The sequence below is a fragment of the Sitodiplosis mosellana genome, unplaced genomic scaffold, assembly GCF_009176505.1.
Source record: "Sitodiplosis mosellana isolate CC-2019 unplaced genomic scaffold, AAFC_SMos_1.0 Smas_scaffold_1, whole genome shotgun sequence".
NCBI classification, from domain to species: Eukaryota; Metazoa; Arthropoda; class Insecta; order Diptera; family Cecidomyiidae; genus Sitodiplosis; species Sitodiplosis mosellana.
Genome location: NW_022595244.1, coordinates 11,687,934 through 11,709,402, shown reverse-complemented (window position 1 = coordinate 11,709,402; position 21,469 = coordinate 11,687,934). Strand labels below are relative to the sequence as shown.

Here is a 21,469-nt window from a genome sequence, read left to right as displayed (position 1 = left end):
ACAACCGACAGTAGCAGTTTTTTTGTAGTTATTCTGTTTGCTCAACAACAACAACAGCAGAAAAGAAACAACCAAATGAAGTGTAATGGTTCCATTTGTTTGCTCAACCTAAGAACCAACCGATGAGAGTATTTAGTAAACTTTGAAGAAAAAATAAATGTTTACTTTCGTCAGTAAACGTCAATCATAATTGAAAATGGAAGAGGATGAAAACCTCGTATTCCATACAGACCGATAATGCATTGCATTAATAATGTCAATTTCAATTATGTGAAATTTCCAATCAATTGCAACGTAAACAGATTTACTTCGATTGAATTGAGCTCAATTTTCGAGTAGTTAACATTTCATGCACGTATGTCAATCAAATGAAATTGGTTTACTCGATGGAACATGATAATTTTCCAGAACAATCGACGTGCTTCTTTTTTTCTATTGTATGAAATGAAATACATTTCAGCGATTGAATTTTCATTGTTAGCCTTAGTTTTTTTTTCCCTGAATTTTCGAACTCAGTGTAGGAAGTTAACACCAAATAAGCATTTATAAATTGCCACACATAAAACTGATTTAATCGACGTTAATCTCGAAATGAAATCTAATTATCGCCATTTTCAATTTGCTAATTGAATAGGTTCGGGTCATGGAACAAAGGCTAGGTGATCGGCCATCGCAAGCAAACAACGTGTCACCGAGTAAAAGTCGTACCAAAAATAGTTTAACGTCTGCGGCTGCCACTAGTGCTACAGCTGCTGGTGGTGCTACTGGTGCTGCGACCTCAGCAATAAATCTTCCAGTCGAAAAAGAAATCTCACAACTTGAATATCAGGTGGAACAACAGCGATTATTACGTTTGAAAGACGCACAACAAGTCGAAGCCAAAGCAGCTAAAATCAAAGAGTGGGTTACAAATAAACTGCGCGAACTCGAGCAACAAAATCAATTGCTGCGCGAACAAAACGTCAAATGCAATCAACAACTGACACTGTTAAGGTAAAAGTGTGAAAAAGATTTAGAAAAAAAGAGAAATTCACGAACAAAACAATTGATCTAACATTGAATTTGCATTTTTCCCATCATGTAGAAATCATCTGGCGAGTCAAAGTAGTCGAAATAGTATACAGCAACCGGTGCGGAATAGTTTAAGTTTAGACGTACGCGAATACAACGATCGAAGCAGTAGACGACGTAGTGAATCACTTGATCCGCCGATTCGACGTGTTCCGTTGGCATTGAATCATCGGCGTAATTTATCAATGGAGCCACAAGAATTATCGCGTGATTTGGCGGCTGCCGTCGATGAGCTCAACCTAATTTCCATCACAAAGAAACCGTTTGCAGGCAAAGATGCAAACGCAGATCCATCACATGATTATGCAGAGATTTATACACCATCGCGAGAGAAGCAGCCCATTTGGCTAAAGGATTCGGGTCCATCGAGCGATATATCGAACACATTTACATCCGATGTAGGGAATGCACCAAGGGCACCAACGCCACCATTACACAGATTCCCATCTTGGGAAGCGAAAATCTATCAAGTTGCCAACGATGGCTTAACGAGCGGCGAAAATTCAAACCGTGAAACATCGAATACGCTTGACGATTCGACCGAAGGGAATCGAGCACAACGAACTGCTTCCGGTGGCTATTGTGATATTAATGTACCCGTTTATGCAACTGTTAAAGGAGTAAGCATCATCTGCAAAAAAAATAGCAGCGAAAACAGACTAATTTGACGATTTTTTTTTATTCATCCATCTCATTGTAGCGAGCATCTCAAATAAGAACGATGCCATTTAGTGATTCCAGTGATGATTCCAGCGATGGTGAGGATCATGTGGCATTGGCAACATGTACAGCGTCCACAATCAATTCGCACAATTCTTCAAGTACCGACAATACTGAAAGCAATACTTCGGGTTCGGCGTCAAGCCCGTCGAAGAGCGCAAAAACATCGTCTAGTCTTAGCCCAGCCAAACGCATTGAATGCGATAGTCCAAAGATTAAAGGAAGAGGTTCGAATGAATGCTTTATCATTTATTATCTGAAAATCGCTTGCATAAACTGAAAAACGGCCGATTCGTAATAATAACTGTTTGATATTTCAATCTTAACATCTATAATACCATTCATTCCATCGAATTTAAATGTTGTCATCAATTTTTATTTGATCAATGCGATACTTTCGTCCACCTATTTGAATAATTGGCATGATTTTGTGTTAAATTCTAACCGAATACCATTTGTTTGTTCTTTTTTTCCTTTTTCTCTTTCGTGTTTTTTGTTTATTGCTTGTCAAACATAATACAAACCAACTCCACTCTCACTCCACTCACTCACATGAAACTGAAAACCCACCCCATACCAAAAACCACACACAAAAAAACACCCACACACGCCAATAGTAATTTCAGACACTTCATTTGAATCAGGCATGTCGGAGGACTATGCGATACCACCAGACGCGTTATCGCAAGCTGATTCAACGTATATGGACGCATCACTTCCGTCGATTTTGATGCGTAGCTCATACGTTGATTCACCGAACAAGAAAATGGAATCCTTGGAAAAGGTAAATGTTTTTAAGCAAATACGAAGAATTGATTGTTGTTTAAACGTTACATTTAATTTTAATTTCAGTCGGGCCATCTGTCAAAGTTGGGTGGCAAATTGAAGACATGGCGCAAACGATGGTTCGTCTTGAAGAATGGAACGTTAACGTACTGGAAGAGTCAACATGATGAGAACCGCAAGCCACAAGGTCAAATTTTACTTGACGAAACATCGATGATTAAAGGAAGAGGTTCGAATGAATTCATTTCTATTTATTATACATTGTTCGTCACGATGATGTCGCATTTATAATGTGTTGTTTGAAATATGTTCACAGCAAAGATATCAAAACTTTTTTTTAATTAACGTAATAGATTTCTTTTGTTTATTGCCATTTGATTGCACACATTTTGTGGGAACTTAATTAAACGAATGTATAAAAAATCAACTGTATGTTTTTCGAATCACCAAAGCCGACGGAGCATCAACATTTGAGATAAACACCGGCAAAAAGGTCTATTACCTTACCGCCGATTCCATAGCAACAATGGATGATTGGATTCGTGTCTTGCAAAATGTTCAACGACGAAACGCCACCAAATTACTGTTGAGTCGAGACGATCAAAAGGCGACCGTTCAGGGATGGGTAACCAAAGTGAAAAATGGCCATGCAAAGAAATGCTGGTGCGTTTTATTGGGCAAAATGTTCCTGTACTTCAAAGCACCTGGTGAAACGGTAATTTCTCATTTTGGTCTACTGTTTGCAATTTGAATGCCGATGAATAATAAAGTATTGCTTGTGTGTACAGAATCCATTGGGTCAAATAAATATGCGTGATGCACGTGTTGAGGAGGTCGAGCACGTATCGGATTCGGATTCAGAGGAACGTGAAGATTTGAGCCAAAGCCAAGCACATTTAACCATTGCCATTTATCCAGCGCATCAAGGGCCAACTTATTTGATTTTGCCTGGCAAAAAAGAACGTGACAATTGGTTGTATCATTTGACGGTTGTGTCGGGTGGAGGACCGAGTTCGGGAACACAATACGAGCAATTGGTGCAAAAACTCATGGAAACCGATGGCGATGCAAGTGAGTCGATTCGTTCGTGAAGAATAATAACAACAAAATAAATTTTGAACAATGTGTTGGAACACTGTCCTTGTATTCATTTTTTTTATTAGCTTGTGTAATGTGGCGACATCCAATACTTTTGCACACGAAGGAGCCAATCACATCACCATTGTCGTCGCTACACTCGGAGATGCTGCAAAGTGAAGCTATTAAATTGTTTAAGGTAAAGTTTCTCACATTGAATTTTTCAAAACAAACAAAAATGCTGACAAAAATTTTCACATGGTTTGTTACAGAGTTGCCAACTTTTCATGTCAGTCGCTGTGAATCAGCCAGGCATCGATTATCATGTTGTTTTGGCGCAAAACGCATTGCAGCAATGCTTGGATATGGCCGAACTGCAGGCTGAATTGATTTGCATATTGGCAAAACAAACTAGTCATCACACAAGCCAAAAATTAGGAGCCGGGGTCCAGGTAAACAAGAAACTGGGCAAGCAAACGCGCGTAAGTTCGGCGGCAAAAGCTTTTTATCATTTTCTGTTGTTTTGTTTTGTTTTGTTTTGTGCTTCAATCAACTGATTTTGGAATTTAAGTTAGTTGACCATATAAGTTGCAACATGTTCTCATTATCACCGTCATCATCTTCTTCATCGTGTCCATTCAGAAGAGAAATGGCGAATCTTTAAAAGAAAAGAACATCAAAAAGAGAATTTCCATATTTTCACTCAAATGACCCTCAATTTAATCGTCATGTGCTTGAGATTATAGCCTCCATACTTCACCAAGAGACTATTGTCCCTGTTTCATGAAGAACAGTAGAAGCCATGTCGATTCAATCGGGTGGGACGTTCGAGTGGAAAATCTGTTTGTTTTTTTTCTTTTTTCATTTTTTAATTTTGGTTTGCGAAAAACGCTTAAGCTTGCTAATCGAATTTTCGCTTCACACCACCACCATCGCACCATTTCATTCCATCTCAATTTTTTCATAAAACACAGACATTTAATCACGTTGCACTCGCATTACTTTTCACCACACAATTTTATCTTTCGCCATTCTCTGTCTGTTTGTAGCAATTGTAGATTCGTTTATACTTAAATCTGGGTTTTTGCCCTTTATTGCAATAGTTGAGAGCATTTAATGCAAGTAGTGGCTTTTAAGATTAGATTGCATGCTTTTCATTCTGATCTTTTTCGTTTTGTTTCATTTCTTTTTCTTCTTCTTCTTCTTCAATTTTTTTTCTTCTCTCCATCCTCTCTATTTCGAACGAATGAATTGTGTATTCGTTGTTTATTTTCGCACATTACTAAACTGGTGGAAAAAAAATTATAGGATTCGCATGAGTATTCCACACAGCGAAACTGTACATACAAAATACGATCAAATTGGATTGAGCGACGGGTGTTTTTTTCTTCTTCTAGATTTTATGTTGTTGAAAATTCTATGTGCGAAAAATGTATATAAACGGAATGCTGGACGTTGTACATTGACCGTATTACAACTTTTCTTCTTGGCCATGGTATTTTTGTTTTTGTTCTCTCAAAGTCATCTCGGAATTTAAGAGATTTCATTTATTTTTCTCTCTCGTTTTCTATCTCTTGTTTTTCTTCAATCTTATGTAGTTGTTGTTGTTGTTTTTTGCGCCACTTCGATTGCATCGGAGGAAAACTCATCGAAATAGTTTTATACACGTTGTTTTTTTTCGCTGCTAGATGTGATATAGTAGATGAGTCTGTCATCACGCGCACACTCTTTTAATCACGTTTTGACGGTTTATATGGTTTCCTTCTGCCACAAACATCGTCATCCATCCGAACGAACCGAAAAAAAACTCACACTATTTTCATCTTTCTCATTCAATTATGATTTTCGACACTCATTTTTTTTCGACGCTGTCTCCTACATATTTACCAGTTTCAATGTTATACTATTTATTTCGTAGTGATTGAAAAATGGTTTGAAATGCGGCTCGCATTGGACATGGAAATTTAATTCAATTAAATTTTTGAAAAAATCGTTACCACTGAAATCTGTTGACTCAATTTAATGCATTATTACCGTCGTGCTCAATTTTTTATGAATGACCTAGCAGAAAAAGAGAACAAACACGAGAAAAACATTTGCACTTGAAGCCAATGTTTTAGCGTAGATAGAATTGAACTAGTTTTCATTGAATTTAGCCGTCATGGAAATAGCTCAATTAGTGAGAGTCGATTGTTCATTTCTATTTTCAATATTTAAATAGAGTTTTAGTAGAACGTTTAACACATTGAATGAAATTTTCAGTGTTCTTTGGAACGTACGAGATGGGAACGAGTGAGTGTGGAAGTAAAATGTGCACTTTCTGTTTTTAGATCACATCAAACGAATCACTCAATAGATACAAAATCTGTGTTTATAAATAAAGAGAAAAACAATTATCTGTCATTCTCATGCATACCGAACAATCATCACCACATCATATATATACACACACAAACACACACTATCGTCATATCCCATAAAATCACATCGCAGTAAATCAATTAAAAGTTTTGATATTTTTGTTGTGAATATATATATTCTAAAGGAAAAACACAAAACGAGATCAAGCGACACTTGCCGATCAAACCGACTTCATTTTTTCTGGTTGTGTTTCATTGGCGCATTCCGTTTATAATATATTTCTTCCCATCTTTCGTTTAGCAATTGTTATTGTGTGCAACGCAAAGCCTGTTTACCTGTGACACCCTACAAGGTGCATCGCAAACCAATGGCAGCTCTCCAACATCGTCGATTCAGGTAGGAAGAGACGTACTACAATTTTACCGTCGCTCTTCTTACGTGGCAAATAGAGAAAAAGAATACCAAACGTACTATTTCATTTTGACGATACACCAATATACAAATACAATTTGATTTGCTATTTATTTTTTCGCTGGGATTTTATTTGATTTTCATTGTGACCGCATTTTTTCTGTTTTGACAAAACTTCGCTTGATTTGATTTGTTGTTTGTTTGAAATTAATTGAATTGTTAAAAACAAAAATTTGTTCCGTTTTCTTATCGTCCACAACCATATACACTACACTAATCAATCATAAATTAAAAACTGATTAAAACTTTGACTAATATAACCCGAAAAAGTAGATAGACAAAAAGAAACAGGGTCTTGTTGAGAAATCGCATGATAACGTTCAATTTGAGCACATCATATACGCTTCGATACAAGAACGATAAACTAATTTATTTTTTTCACTTTTATTACCCTAGAAAAGTCTGTTAATTTTTGTATACACATTTCTCAACAATTTAGGCATTACCCATACCGCCACTCGATTGCAAATCAAATCCACCGTCTTTCACCTTTTTGCAAGGCTGGCAATTGCTTGCATTGGCCGTTTCATTATTTGTACCAAAAAACAATCGGTAGGTTGACGTTGCGTGGAACAAAATGCAATGAAATTCAATTTAGAATTTTACATAAAATGCATGTGACATTTTTTTGTTGCGAATTTTGCTGACGATTAACGTTTTTTTCTCTCCTCTAAAATAACTATGAAACATCTATAGTTTGCTGTGGTATTTAAAATTGCATTTATCACGAAATGCTGACTCGAAATCGGAATGCGGAAAATATGCTGCATATTGTCAACGTGCATTGGAACGCACAATAAAAAATGGTGGCCGAGAAACGAAGCCATCTCGCATGGAAGTGCTATCAATTCTGCTGAAAAATCCGTACCATCACTCATTGCCGCATGCAATTCCTGTTCACATGATGAATGGCAGCTATCATGTATGTATTTGAAGGGGCGATAATATGCATATGAATAGAAAATTGAAATAAAATTCCGACGTTTTTTCTGTATTCTTTTTCAGGTGGTTTCATTTGATGGGTCCACCACTATCGAGGAATTTCAGACGACGTTGGCACTTGAAATAGGTTGTCGTGATTCAAGCAATGGATTCTCTTTGTTTAGTGATGATCCAATTGAAAAGGACCTCGAGCATTATCTCGATCCATTGGCCAAACTGTGTGATGTCATTTCAAAATGGGAAACTGCTCTGCGTGAAAAAGGCATGGGTAAATTTGAAAATTCCCGAGTCATTCAATTGACATACAAAAATCGTTTGTATTGGAAACATTCGGCGAAGCAAGAAACGGACAAAGAGAAAATTCTATTGTGTTATCAAATAAATCAGCAAGTGATTCAAGGACGATTTCCACTTACAAAAGATTTAGCATTGGAGTTGGCATCGCTAATGTCACAAATCGACATGGGTGACTATGTAACCGATAAGAATCGCATGACCACATCGATTTCGTTGCAAGTAATCGACAAATTCTATCCGTATCGTTATCGAGATGGATTGTCATCGGACGAAATGAAGCAGTTACAGGAGAAAATCATTTCGAAATGGCTTTTGCTCAAAGGGCGTACCACAATTGATTGTGTTCGCATTTATTTAACGTGCTGTCGAAAGTGGCCATTTTTCGGTGCTACACTGTTCCAGGCAAAACCACGACATTCGGATCAAGCCATTGCCTGGTTGGCGGTGTCAGAAGACAGTTTGAATGTGCTTGAGTTATCAACTATGGCACCATTAGCTAGATACCCATACAGTTCTGTGATGACATTCGGTGGCTGTCTCGATGATTTCATGATAGTTGTCGGTTCCGAAGACACTCTTCCACATTCGGATCAAAAATTACTGTTCGCAATGAGCAAACCGAAAATCCTTGAAATCACTCTGCTGATTGCTGACTACATGAACGCATTGGGCCACACATGCCCGGGCACACCACAAATGAATACGCTCACTCGAAACGGAAGCCATCGTAGTATTAGGTAAACATACAAGTTTTTCGACGCATTTTTTTCCGACTATTCTCTATTATTTATTCCTATTGATTTGTTTCGTTTTCTAATTGGTGTTTTCTTGTCATTCATTAGATCACGACCACTTCCATCGGCTTGCACCACCGCTCACAATACTCTCAACTCTCATGTAATGCATACATCACATACGCACACACTGAACTCATCACACGGAACCGGAACAATTGGCAGCGCCAGTACGAACAGCAGTGCTGGACATCAACATCAACAGCCTGACATTTTGAAAAGTACACCGGATCATCAACGCATAAAATAAGTCATTTGAATGTCGAAACATCACACAAACCCATACACACACATAAATCCCACATCCAAACGCATACCATCAATTAGCCAAATGATAATTATGGTGATTAATAAAATATAACCAAAAATAAATACTCAAATGGAGACTTTCTTTCTATTCGAAAGCGAATACGAAGTCGAGAAAAGAAACGAAAAACAAACAAATTGATTGACCGAAAGCAACAAAATATTTTAGTATTTATACGAATGAAATGTAGTAGCAAAGGTATGATGATGACGAGAGGTAGTGCGTTTAGTAACCAATTCGTGAGACACTATATAGCATTTTTAGTGATATATATTTGATGATGATGATGAATAATAACTAGCTATGTAAGACGTATACAATTTAGGGGCAAACATATTTACACTCAACAACAACAACAACAACAACAAAAAACAACCACAAACCGAAGAGAAGAAAATATACCGTTTTTCTCTTTGCAGCTATTACTATTGTATTATTACCTATTATCTAAATTATCGAATTCATCTATTTATATACTGATGTACTGATTACGCGCAGTGAAAAACAGACAAACACACACAAGAAAAAAAAACGAACTGCAAAAAGACCATAGACATTTTATTGACGACACCAAAACAACTTTGTATCCATACAACCGTGTAGGATATGAACATTGCTAAGAAAAACAAAGCAGAAAACAACCGATTTATTTATTAAGCGATGAAATAAATTATTATAGATGTGAAGAAGATTTTGTACATTTCGGCTGTTAGTCGATTTATAGAGATATTTAAATTTGTTGAAACATACGATTGAATTGGTTTGCAATAGCACAACAACAACTGGATAAAAAAAAACACAACTCTATTTATTTGTACTTTTTAAGAATTATAACACTTTTTTTTTCTTCTATATTTTATTTGGAACCTATTTGCAGTAGATTTGCAAATTAATTTGATATATATATATTTGAAGTACTGGTCAAAAATGTTTTTGAGAGAGTAGCAAAAACGACAAGAACTTTCCCATTTTATTTATCGTAGATAAATAAAAAAACAGATACTATTAAGTGAGAACAAGGAACTACATGTAATTGTATTTAGATGCATTTAAAACGAACACGACTTCCTTTCTAGTTTGTCCTTTTTTATGATACGATAAAAGAACATTTAATGTGACAGCAGGCAATTGTAAAGTTTTTCTTTTTGTTTCACTTAACATCCCAGAAATAAAACGGAAATTTGAGAAAAAAAAATCGTATTGAACTTTGGTTGTTTGAATTTCGAAGTGGTTTTTTGTCGGTGTCGTATCATTCGACAGATTTAAAATGAGACTTGTGTCAGCGCAATATCAAGTAAGTTTTTAACAAGCAAAGAGGAACGTGAATTTTTGTCGAGTTGTTTGCGATTGTTTAAACGTACGGATTTGCTACCTGAAATCCTCCATACCGGCTCCATTACCATTACCATCACATGGGATGATCGAGACAAGAATGAAGTAAATGAAAACACGAAATGCGTCTTTACCGTCATCATTGGTCATTCATATCACTTTTATTTGGAGGAACCTCAATGCACAGCTGTATAAGGTAAGTTGCAGACCAAAAAGAAGAAAAACTCATGAGACTGCATGATAGGGAAACTTTTAAACTTTTTTACTCGTTTTTTCTCTCTCTTCGTTCTATTCTCTGCATTCTATTCGTTTGAGTGGAAAAACGACGGCAGTGTTGTTGGTGGTATATCGAATGGGCGCACATTGTTCACTAAACAAATTACCGTTGTAATGACGAAAAAGTTTCGACGCAACTTTACGGTTAAGTTGGAAACTTTGCGTTTTATTGCCATTGTTTTAAGGAGAATGCGCTGAAAACACTTTTCGCATTTTTTTTACGAATTTAAAAAGCACTGAGTCTATGCGTATGTCGTCATCGTACGGAATTCAGAATGGGGATTTTGGCTTCAGAGTACATTTTTTTTTTACAACAAAGCAGATTCTCTCTTTCAAACGGAAAAAAATAGCAGCCACTGGTTGAAAAATCACACGGCGCGCTCTGCGGATTCCAACACAGAGAGAGAGAGAGAGATGAAGCACTAGTAATGCATCCCATTTAGTTTTTCCATTTTTTTGTTGTTGTTCGGTCTTATCGTAATTTTTTTTGTTCTGTTTCGTTCCTTTTTTTCCAGTTCAGCACTCGTAAAGTATCATTTTTCATTTGAAAAGTAGCGTGCCAGTAACAGGCAACATCGGACAACTTGTTGGCCATGAAAAAAAATTTAAATGGTGACCGATTCAAAGCACTCCAGTTCTTGCGAACGGAACGCCGAATAGTGTGCGCCCTATGCTGCAAGAATAGTCTCTTTCGACTTTTCAGCAGCCACTGACACGACGTAGAACCAAGTTCTATAATGGTATTATTATTACTGAGCAACTCACTCCCCGAATATATATGGAAGCCGCAATGCTAATATACTTTTCTTTGTGAATTCGTCGCCTTGCGAATTATAAGAATCAGCCAAAATGAAAAATCTAGAAGGCCAGCTAGTGTGTGTGTTTGAGCGCGGCAGCTAGCTGTTACTTTCATATATAGATATCTCACTCTAACAAGAAAGACGAACGAAGCGACAGCAACACCAATACACAAGTGATCGTGTGCGATGTGTGACTGTAGTGATTTAGCGTGAATCATATCTGTTGTAATAAACAACAGAAGCACATTTTATGGTTTATGTTTGTGAAAAATATTTTTTCACTCACAAAGTCAAAGAAATAAATTCATTTTTCTATTTTGAAATTAAATTTATCAAACGGAGAAAATAAAAAAAGGGTTTCATACGGAAAAAATATGGTGTGTACGATTCTCAGTGGGTTCATTGGTCATGCCCGTGATGAAGGTGACCGATTCATGGAGGTTCGACTGCATAGCAAAAGGAAAATAAATGGCTTTCAAAAAAATAAGTACAATGGCACATGGCATGCACACATGGATATCTGAATAGCATCGGTATTGTGGACGAGCGTAAATTAAATTAGTGAAATTTAGACATGGTTTGAGTTTTTCCCCTAATTGATCGAGTTGTCAGTCGAGCAGCTTGTGTGATACTGTGAAAGTAACACCAGTTTCATTTGTGGCAATTTTTCCATTTGTCTCTTTGGTTGCCGAAAAATTCGGCTGTGTTTATACTTACCCCGAAAAAAAAAGAGTTCATACTTAGTCGTTGTTGTTTTTTTCACCTACCTTAAAACTTTTCATTCATTTCCAAATTAAACAGAAACTTTGCTTTAGTTTGTCAGTTGTGCATGTGAAACGGGACAGAAAAAGAATTCGTGTCGTCTGCAATCTCTTGTTGATTAAATGGATTAATTAATTAAATTCAAGGTAAATATGAATTCAAAAAAACTTTTTTCTCTGCATTGTTTGGCTATCTCGAACCGATTAAAATCTGAATGCCAGATTTGTTGGTCTGAAACAAAAAATGCTCGAATAAAAAAAGGAAGTTGAATAAAAAACGGAAAATGAAACACACGATGCAAACTTTTTTTTTGTATTTAATGTGATCTCTTTATTGGGTTTAATCAGTTGTCCTGTCAATGTACACAGTTAAGTACATCCGTTTACATAGCTGAATGAATGAATTCTGTTCCAGTTTTGTTCATTAAACATCTAAATTTGAATTGTTCACATTTTTTGTTGTTCGATTTTCTTTTTGTTTGTGTCCAGTTGTTGTTTTTTTTTCTTTAATAAGCTTAACATGGTAAATGCTCGTTAAATATATTTTAATTATATGGCAAAATGTATGAAAATTGTGTTTGGTTGTTTTTATGTGTTTTATATTTTTTTTTTCATTATTTTTCATTTATTATATTTTTTTGTTGTTGTTCCTGTAAGTACATCGAGTGGGGTAGCGCTGGCAGAAAACAAAAAAAAACACAAAATAAGGGAAATGGTATAAAAAGCGACAACAATTTAATTTTTCACATAGCAATTCGCAATCTCTCCCAAGAGAGAATGAGGAAAGATGGATCGATATGGCAGAACAAGCGTCAAGATGCTGTCAAGAGAGGAAGAGAGGGAAAGTTCTAATAGAAAGCGGCCTGAATGGAAAATAAGAACCAACAAAGACAGTCTTCTTGCAATGATGCTCGAAAGTGTGAGCGACTAAGATGCCATTTGTAACCGTTGTACAGCACAAAATTCCACTTGAACTTCTTATCTCATTGCCCCCGTTTAGTATGGTGTGGCGTGCTCTCACTCCTTCACTCTGTTCACCGTGCATGTATCCTTCGTCTCCCCATCTCTCTCTCTATGTGTCGTTCTTCATTCTCTCTGCAAAAGTTGCACGAAATACCCGAAAGCGGTGTGTTGTGTGCTTCTTCGCATCTAGTATATTATCACTGTTGAATTTTTCCACTACAATTTTTGTTGTACATATTTTTTGTTCGTCTCTCTCTGTTATTTTTTTATATACACAATCTATTCTAAATTAGCTTTGATATATATATGAAAAATATTTTGTGCCTGGTGCCGAGAAATTCGTTTGAGTTCTTCATAGTTTTTTTTTCTGTATAGCTGTTGTGTGTGTGTGTTTTTTTTTTTGTTTATTTCTGGATGGTTTATTATGTCACGTTTTCTGTACACTTTTTATACCATTTTCCAGTGATTAAAGGGTTTAGCGAACGATTCAAAACAGACGACAGCAGAGAAAAAAAGAATTGCTTTTCTCGTGACAATAAAAAAAAAAAAAACGCTGCGGATTCATATTTTGGAAATGGTTTAATTCCCCATTTTATTTATGCATGAGGCGCAATTTCATTTTAAATATTTTACTCTGTATCATTCATGATTGTACGTATATATGTGCCGTCTTTGCATCGGAGATACGGGCCCGATTTTCGAATGATTCGCTCGTTCAACTGGATTTATAAATCGTCCAATAAGCTCAAAAAGATCTCATCAGCTTATTGCGTGAACATGCATTTCGCTTTGTGTGTGTGATTTTTTTTGTCGTGAAATTGTATATGGCAAAATTCATTCAATTTTCATTATCTGTCTGATTTTTTCCCTCAGTTTATGTATGTGCCTCTTATTGTATTTCAACTTAATCCACAGTGTTTATTTTTGTTCAGTTAAATTCTATGCTGTTTCATGCAAAAATGATTGCGACAAATTAAAAAACAAAAAAACTTGATTCATATCCAATTTCAAAAAACGAACGAACAAATAATTTCGTCAGTTACCATGCTCAAATTTCGGACTTGTGAACTTTAAGCAAAAAATTTGCGTTGGGTTTTTTGCGAGTTAACTGCTGAACGGTCGTGATTAAATAGTGATAATTGAGATCCTAACAGTGTTGATCGACTGCGTGTTAGTTGTTAGTTACGATTATTATTGGCTTGTTTTTCATTTTTTTTCGGCTTTGTTTTATTGGAGCTCATTGTAACAAGAGTTTTGTTTGCATTTTCATTCGAATGATGGACATGCGACGACAAATTGTGTTAAAAATCAAATTGACTGTGTATCCAAAGAAAGAGAATTATTATTGATTCGGACAGACAAGTGTTTTGTCACATTTACTCATTAACATGCATATTGTTTGTTCGTCAAATGAGCTGATGTTGAAATTCTAAATGAAATATTTAGGTATTTTTTGCTGGGAGTTCTTTTTCTCACATATGTTTTTTTGTAATTTTTTTTTATTCATTTTTTATTTTCACAATCCAACAAAAAGAGGAACCAAAAATATATATATATATTTCTTCTTTCTACGCTATTTTTTTTAACATTGCATTGTATTTTTTTGTTGTTGTTGCAAATAATTTGCTTAGAATTATTAGAATTTCTTTTTGTTGTTGTGAGTGTGTGTGTTTTCTTGTTTTTGTGTGTACCATTGAGATTGAATGTGTCTTTTCAGTGTTTTTTTTATTGTTGTTCTTCATTATACTTATAATCTTACAATTAACTTGTTCATATTAGCATTTCCATTCTCTCGCTGTGTGTGTGTTGTCGTGTCCATCTAAAATTAGAACGCGAGACTTGTGTGTTGAGTTACCAATCGAGTGAGTGCCGAGTGCGCGCACGAAATATCCATGAAACAGTTTGGAAATTCTACGAATTCGAAATATAAATCACAAGTGACAACTTATCTAAATGGCAACCGAAATTTACGTCTAAAAATAACGAAAACGAACGAATCCACGAGAATGGAGAAAATCAACTTTGCAACATTGAGAGAGTATTGTAAAGCGAATAAATTCAAAAGTGAAATATACAATTGAATTTTTAATTAATTAACTTTAGTTTTGCATACTTAATTGACCGAACCAGATGATACTGGTTGTATGATGATGCGCCTAAATAAAGGAATCCACGGAGAGGATGTGTCAAGTCTCGCGCGCGCATCACTTGTGCTCGTTGACACGAACGTAAAAGCTCATTAATATGGAAATGTGCTTTTTCAAATGGACACGAAACATTTCATTTTATGCTTAGCTATAGCTTTATGAAGCCGTCATCAAATCTCCTGCCTCTCTTCACATACACACTAAATTTATCTATCAATGGAAAATTATAGCATTTTCTTCTGCAGCTTCAGCTTTCGAGCTCTGTCTCTATAGTAATTTCTCTCTTTTTTTTATCTCATTTAAAGTACACAAGAATACAATTACATTTATGATTTAATTATTATTTAATGTATTTAGTTAATTTTTTTTTCATTTGTTTGTTTGTTTCTTTCTTTGTTAGCTTTAGTCAAAAAAACTAAAACGAATGATGTAAAAATCAAATTTTTCAAAAATGTACTATATTCATATGAATATCGTGTTTTTTTTTATGAATAAATTCCAATGAAGAAAAAACGTCGAGCAAAAATGACGAGAAAAAAGGGGAATAATAGTCGTTTTTTGTTCACATATGTATATTTAATATTGGGTTTTCACGCCTCCAGGACGGAAAACAACAGGACAGATATAATTATGTATATGTATAATTTGTTTTTCTCTTAGCTTTCTTTCCATTCATTTTTTCCCTCATGTTCATGTTCATCTTCTCCTACTTGCATGTATACTTGTAAAATAGCGCTCAATTACATATGTATAATTCATCAATTTTTAGTTTTTTGTTGTTCCACAATTTCAATCAATCGATTAATTGAACATTATTCCAATGTCGAATAGCTGATTTTGCTGTAAATTTTTTTTTCTTCAAATAATTAGCATTTTTGAAAAGAATGGGATTGTTTTTTTTCCTCTCAAATGTTTCAATTTTCTTGTGTGTATCATCAATCATTTTCTTATGTCTTTTTTTCTCCATATATAATAATAACATATATATTGTGTTTTGATGAATTATTCGTGTAGCACAAAAAGTGAATTTTTCTTTTCATTTAAACTTCAAAAAAGATTCAAAGAAAATGTGTCTGTGTGTTAATTTAATTTTGTTGTTGTTTTGTTATTTAGTTGCTTTTAATTTTACCTTCTGCATATTGGGATTCCATCATATTCAGTCGACTGGATGGTTAGTAGTGGTGTTGGTGGTAATTGATCCGTCGAATGTTTAAATGGTTGAATTATCCCATTCCAATTGACTAACATTTCGGTATCGTCCATTTGTGGTGATTTCCTCATCTTCCGAATCGGAATTTTCCGATTCCGAACTTTCATCGGACACGTTACAATTTTGCATGGGATTGATTGTAATGGTGAGCGCTGAATCATCCCAGTCAAGTTGTGGATCAGTGTTCAGTTTGGCAGGAATATGTTTGTCATGTTTGCGTACGGATTCGCTACGCATATCGCCACCGGAACGGATGCGTGCAATGATGATGCCACAAACGAAAATCACGAAAATAACGCCAATCACGGCAATCAATAGAGTGGACTGAAGTGAACCGTGTGGTCGCATGTTGTTGATGTCATGCGTGCGGCTGGCTGGCTCCTCAACATCATGATTGTGGATCATTGCATGAGCAAATACGTATGGATCATGCGATGATTGCTCAAAAGCGACCGCAGCAGCAGCGGATACTGGCTGCTTGGTTGCCTCTTTCGGTGCACTCGTTGCCATTTGTTTTGGGTGCAACACGGTAATGGTCATGGTATACTCGGCGCTATGGAATCGCGAATTCATTTGCGAACAAGACAATTTGAACACACGATTCAAGTAGTAAGCTGGTTTCTTGTTGGTGTACACCAGCGATTGTAATACCGATTGATAATTGACAATTGAATCGAAGCCAATCATTTCAACGCCGTCTTTTGTGATGGTTGTCTTGATGTCGAGCGTTGACGATAGATTCTCCATTTTTGGTATGGCAATTTGTTCGTGATCGGGATTTAAGCTGGGGAACACAGTCACCACACATGAGTCCAATTTCTGAAGTTGTGATAGCAATTGGTCGCCGCTCATAACATTAATATTGACGTTGGCCAAAATATGAACACCTTCTTTGATGTCTTGATACGAAACTAAGTGATTTTGTTTGCCAGTGATCAAAATCTGTGGCTTCTCTTCGCTGGTCAATGCTTTGTCACTGTCTGGAATGGCATTCATTTGGATGTCACTTGGAGACAATGTAGATGGCTCTTCAACGGTTTCATCTTTCATCACCATCAAATATGTATCAACGGTGGGCAAGCGAATGGCTTTTTTACCTGGGCAACTAACAACGGTTTTCACTTCAATATTGCGTCGGCCGATGGTTGGAATCTCCTTTGAGTTCAAGTACATAATATTTTGCAAGAGTTTTTCAACGTTGGTTTGATTATTGCCCTCAATGATGATTTCGCTGAGCTGGGCATTTGATTGGATTTGTTGAGCTGGCTCCAATAGATGCTCGGACGGTACGACCAAATGTTCAGCACATTCGTTTGTACAACGGATTTCATCTTCTGTGAGTGTCGATTGTAAAGCCACTTTAATTTCGGCAATGTCACCGTTGAAACCATGCTTCAAACGATTTTCGGAGCCTTGATAGCAAGCGCCAATAGCCAATGTTGTGTTAACACCATGTGCAGCATGCAATGGCCAATCATCAATAACCTCTGGATTGCTATGACGATCCTCGACAATAGCATCAAATTTCCGGCCATCTATGTACAATTCCACTTTTGGAATATCGACGTTAACAGTATAATGATGCCATTCATTATCGCACACCTCTGGAATCTTCCATCTCCATTCGGCTGGACTGAAAATGTTCAAATCACCCTCGTTGAAATTTTTGCGCAACAACAAAATCAATCTACAGTTCCTTGTGAACAGCGCCATGTGGTGGCGGTTCATTTTGTGATCATCGGCACTGCAAATAATGTGCTCCTTTGTGTGTTTATCGTTAGTGGCAATGCTGTGATGCCGGAAAATCGTACTAATACTGAATGGCCGTAGGGCAAAATCATGATGCGAAATTGTGTTTGACGGTACAATTGCACCCGAGTTGCCATCAAAATGGAATACAGCGTCTGAGCCTCCTTCATCGTATGTTAAATCTTTTGTCCATTGGCTGAATTTGGGCAATAAATCGACCACATTATTTTGCTGGAAGCATTTATCTGCATCGCGGTCACAACCGTACGAAATGTGATTGGTTTTCAAATGAACAGTTGATTGGATAAAAATGTTTGTGTCGGGGCATTGCAAGTGACACAATTCCAAATTAATTTTCGGAAACAGTTCGACGCCAGTCGAAACGCTAGTCGTGTAGTTGATGTGATCGGGTACATTATTGATGCGAGCCTCACACACACGTCGCACATGAATGTTTACCATAACTGGAGTCGATTGTTTCATTGCACAATCATAGGCAACCACTGACAGAATGTGGTTTTGTGATGCTTTTTGCGATAGTGGTGCATTGTTGCGAATAATACCCTCTTTATCGATGGAAAATGGCAGATGATCGACCGAATCGCCCGTCAGAATTTCATACTTGCAGATGTCACCGAATAACGGGGAGCAATCACGGTCAGTGGCTTCAACACGAATAATCTCCTTGTATAAACGTCCTTCATCCACTTCAATTACGTAAGATGGTTGCGAGAACACGGGCGAATATTCATTAATATCGCTCACGGCAACATGCACACTGGCTGTGTTTGAGTGCGAGCCATCGCACAGGATGGCCACAATGTCAAAGCGATAAATTATATGCTTTTCACAGTTGAGCGTTTTTGTTGCTTTGATCACGGCCAAATTGTCGACCAACTCAATTTCAAACGGTATTTCATGATTGCTTTTTTTGATGATACGAAAATCACAGACTTGCGTCTCGTCCACTTTAATTACAGGCGTCAATTCAACAAACGTTTCATTCTCTTTGATTAATCCGTGATATGATGCTTCCAGGATATGTTCTTTATTTTTACCAAAATTTTCACCTTCAAATTTAATGGAGCGGCAGCCATTTGTAATGGCCAGCAACAAAATAACTGCACACCAAATCGCTGGCGTCGTGGGAAATAATCGACTTTTCAAACATTTGCGTTCAATTAACAACGACGACGATGACGACGATACTGACGCCATTTTTTCACTGATTTATTTGTGCTCTTTTTTTTCTATATTCTTTTTGTCAAATGTTTTCTTGTTCAATTTTTCGCTTTGGATTTTTTTTTCACTCAACTCTTGTTCGTACTCTACGACCAAAATGGTTTTTGACTTATTGTGGTTGCTGCTGTGTTATTGTTTTGCGATATGTGACCCGAAAGCGCATAACACTACTCTGCCAAACACGCGTGAAGAAAAATCACCTTTTTTTTCCTTTGTTCCAGCCAAGTTCCAGTTCTGAGCGGAAATTTCTTTATGTGTACAACAAAATTCGCGAACAATTTTTCACGTTTGTAAAAAATGGAGAAAAAAAAACCAAAATCGTCGTCGACGAAAAGGAAACGCACAATTAATGTCCGTCCGTTTTATTGCGCGTGCAAGTTATAATTTTCGGATTAATCACCAACTTTCCTTTTTGAGTATGTATAAAAAAGAATTCTTTTTTCATACGACGACATTCATCGCCATTCGAAAATATACTACGGGATCTGCTTGCAGAGCGCAAACGTCAATTGTCTTTTTTTCGGAATCGTTTCGTCTCTGTTTTATCCACACGATGGACGTGTGTTGAGTTTGCTTTCTTCGTTCGTTCTGTCTCGCTCACTGTTGTGTCGCTGTTGGTATGTTCAGTATGGAGATGGTATACACATATTTATGCGTATCTCCATGTATCGATTTATCACACACAGAAAACACACTGTCGCTAATAGTGGCTCTTTCCCAATGGCTCGCTCGTTCTTTCTCGCTCGCTCTCACTCTTTTGCTCTATGACACTAACAACTGCACATTGATTTCCAAAATTTTGCCGATTGAATCGATTATTATGGATTTTTTACCAAATTTTCCAATCATAAACCACATAAACAATTTTAAGCTCCCAATTCCGATGGAATTTTTCGTAGAAATTACTATTGAAAATATGTTCGTTTTAATCCTGAGTCAACTTTAGAATGCTACTACCTTACTCTCAGGTATATGTTATTACGTGATTTTTTGGAAAGAAAATGCACATCGACATATATACTCGAGCGCTCACATCGAAATATCGAAGCAATGATGCATCGCTAGCTGACACACTGCCTCTGTGCGATACATTGGCACTGTCCAATGGTGTGGGCTGCGGTTGTATGAGTGTACTGTGTATGCATGTGCGTGTATGTTGCTGGATGCGTGCTTTGGTGTTGTCAATGGAATTTCGCTGTGCATATGTGTGTATGCTAGAAAAACAGGACCGTATCAATGCATGAACCGAAGCGTGGGAGATACAATACGACGGCTGTATTCAAATCCCTTGTGGATTTCCCTATTTTACCGTCAAATTTCAAGAAAAATTTCAATAATTCTGTCGATACCAAATCTTTAAAAACATTTTTTTCAAGCCGTTTTTTTTCTTTTGATTTCGTCTACTTTTATTTTTAGCCCATTCGATTCATTCAACTGTCTGCATTTATTTGTGCAACACACAATTTGAAGTATTCGCTTTCGTTGTATGAGTGTGGATGTGGATGTGTGACAGTCGCTTAATAGACTCGTTCGTATGAGTGTATGGGTTTTGTGTAGTAGTTCGTTCTCTCTATGTTTTACTCCCGTTTTACTCTCTATTCGCTACGTTTGCGCAAAGTATCTTGTTTGATTCGTACATATTGTTTATTCGGCGAGTTTGTGTGTTGTGTGCTCTCTCTCTTTCTCTGTCGTGCACTGTCTCAACACCATATGCATTCAAGATTTGTTCGACTAACTTATTTTCTGCGTTTTCCTCATTCGTTATACTCGTTGTGTGGTGTTCACTTTCGGTCTCGCTCCAAGACTAACGTATAAAGAGAGAGAGAGAGATAAGTAGCGCATAATTGTTCGGTGTTTGTCGTATATCAGTATTTATGTTGTACAGTGCGAGTAGTGAATGTGTGCGAAATTCTCGTAGAATCAACGTAAAGGCACAGACTCATATGTCTTTGAAAGCGCGTTGTGTCATGCGATTGTCTTAGTTAAAACAAAACGAAACCGAGAGAGAACGCGAGAGCGAGAGAGACAGAGAAGAAGAAGAAGAAAACTTAAAAAACGGTAAAACACACAAGCAAAACGAAACCGACTGATTGCATACTACCACCGATGTCGAAAGCAAGTGAAGAGAGTGAATGAGTGAAAGAGAGATAGAGCGAGGCGCGA

The 21,469-nt window shown here is 36.7% G+C and overlaps 3 protein-coding genes across 55 annotated transcripts in view; 2 read left to right on the top strand and 1 right to left on the bottom strand.

Annotated features, from left to right (window-relative positions):
* Positions 1 to 10,021, top strand: part of LOC129578397 (uncharacterized protein CG43867) — a 31,355-nt gene extending 21,334 nt beyond the window's left edge. For 12 of the 50 annotated variants that reach the window (XM_055466905.1, XM_055466914.1, XM_055466922.1 and 9 more), the window contains 14 exons: positions 635 to 993; positions 1,085 to 1,691; positions 1,772 to 2,018; positions 2,409 to 2,575; positions 2,644 to 2,806; positions 3,030 to 3,292; positions 3,366 to 3,648; positions 3,741 to 3,853; positions 3,927 to 4,136; positions 6,316 to 6,411; positions 6,926 to 7,038; positions 7,183 to 7,408; positions 7,492 to 8,462; positions 8,568 to 10,021. In XM_055466905.1, the coding sequence (XP_055322880.1) occupies positions 635 to 993; positions 1,085 to 1,691; positions 1,772 to 2,018; positions 2,409 to 2,575; positions 2,644 to 2,806; positions 3,030 to 3,292; positions 3,366 to 3,648; positions 3,741 to 3,853; positions 3,927 to 4,136; positions 6,316 to 6,411; positions 6,926 to 7,038; positions 7,183 to 7,408; positions 7,492 to 8,462; positions 8,568 to 8,769 (4,020 nt within the window). In that variant the 3' untranslated portion in view covers positions 8,770 to 10,021. The remainder of the gene's footprint in view (positions 1 to 634; positions 994 to 1,084; positions 1,692 to 1,771; positions 2,019 to 2,408; positions 2,576 to 2,643; positions 2,807 to 3,029; positions 3,293 to 3,365; positions 3,649 to 3,740; positions 3,854 to 3,926; positions 4,137 to 6,315; positions 6,412 to 6,925; positions 7,039 to 7,182; positions 7,409 to 7,491; positions 8,463 to 8,567) is intronic. The other 38 variants (XM_055467117.1, XM_055467068.1, XM_055467038.1 and 35 more) reach the window with 7 other exon arrangements.
* A 1,777-nt stretch (positions 10,022 to 11,798) lies between these two features.
* Positions 11,799 to 21,469, top strand: part of LOC129572875 (1-phosphatidylinositol 4,5-bisphosphate phosphodiesterase) — a 30,618-nt gene continuing 20,947 nt past the window's right edge. The window contains exon 1 of one of the 4 annotated variants that reach the window (XM_055453028.1): positions 11,799 to 12,142. The gene's annotated coding sequence lies outside the window, so the exon portion shown is untranslated. Of the gene's footprint in view, positions 12,143 to 21,025 lie in introns of those variants that run through there. The other 3 variants (XM_055453047.1, XM_055453022.1, XM_055453060.1) reach the window with 3 other exon arrangements.
* Positions 12,598 to 20,355, bottom strand: LOC129572967 (calsyntenin-1). The gene is made up of 2 exons (XM_055453090.1): positions 16,235 to 20,355; positions 12,598 to 12,671 (listed from the first exon to the last, which is right to left on the bottom strand). Exon 1 carries the CDS (start codon positions 19,280 to 19,282, stop codon positions 16,316 to 16,318), a length of 2,967 nt encoding a protein of 988 aa, XP_055309065.1. The 5' UTR covers positions 19,283 to 20,355; the 3' UTR covers positions 12,598 to 12,671; positions 16,235 to 16,315.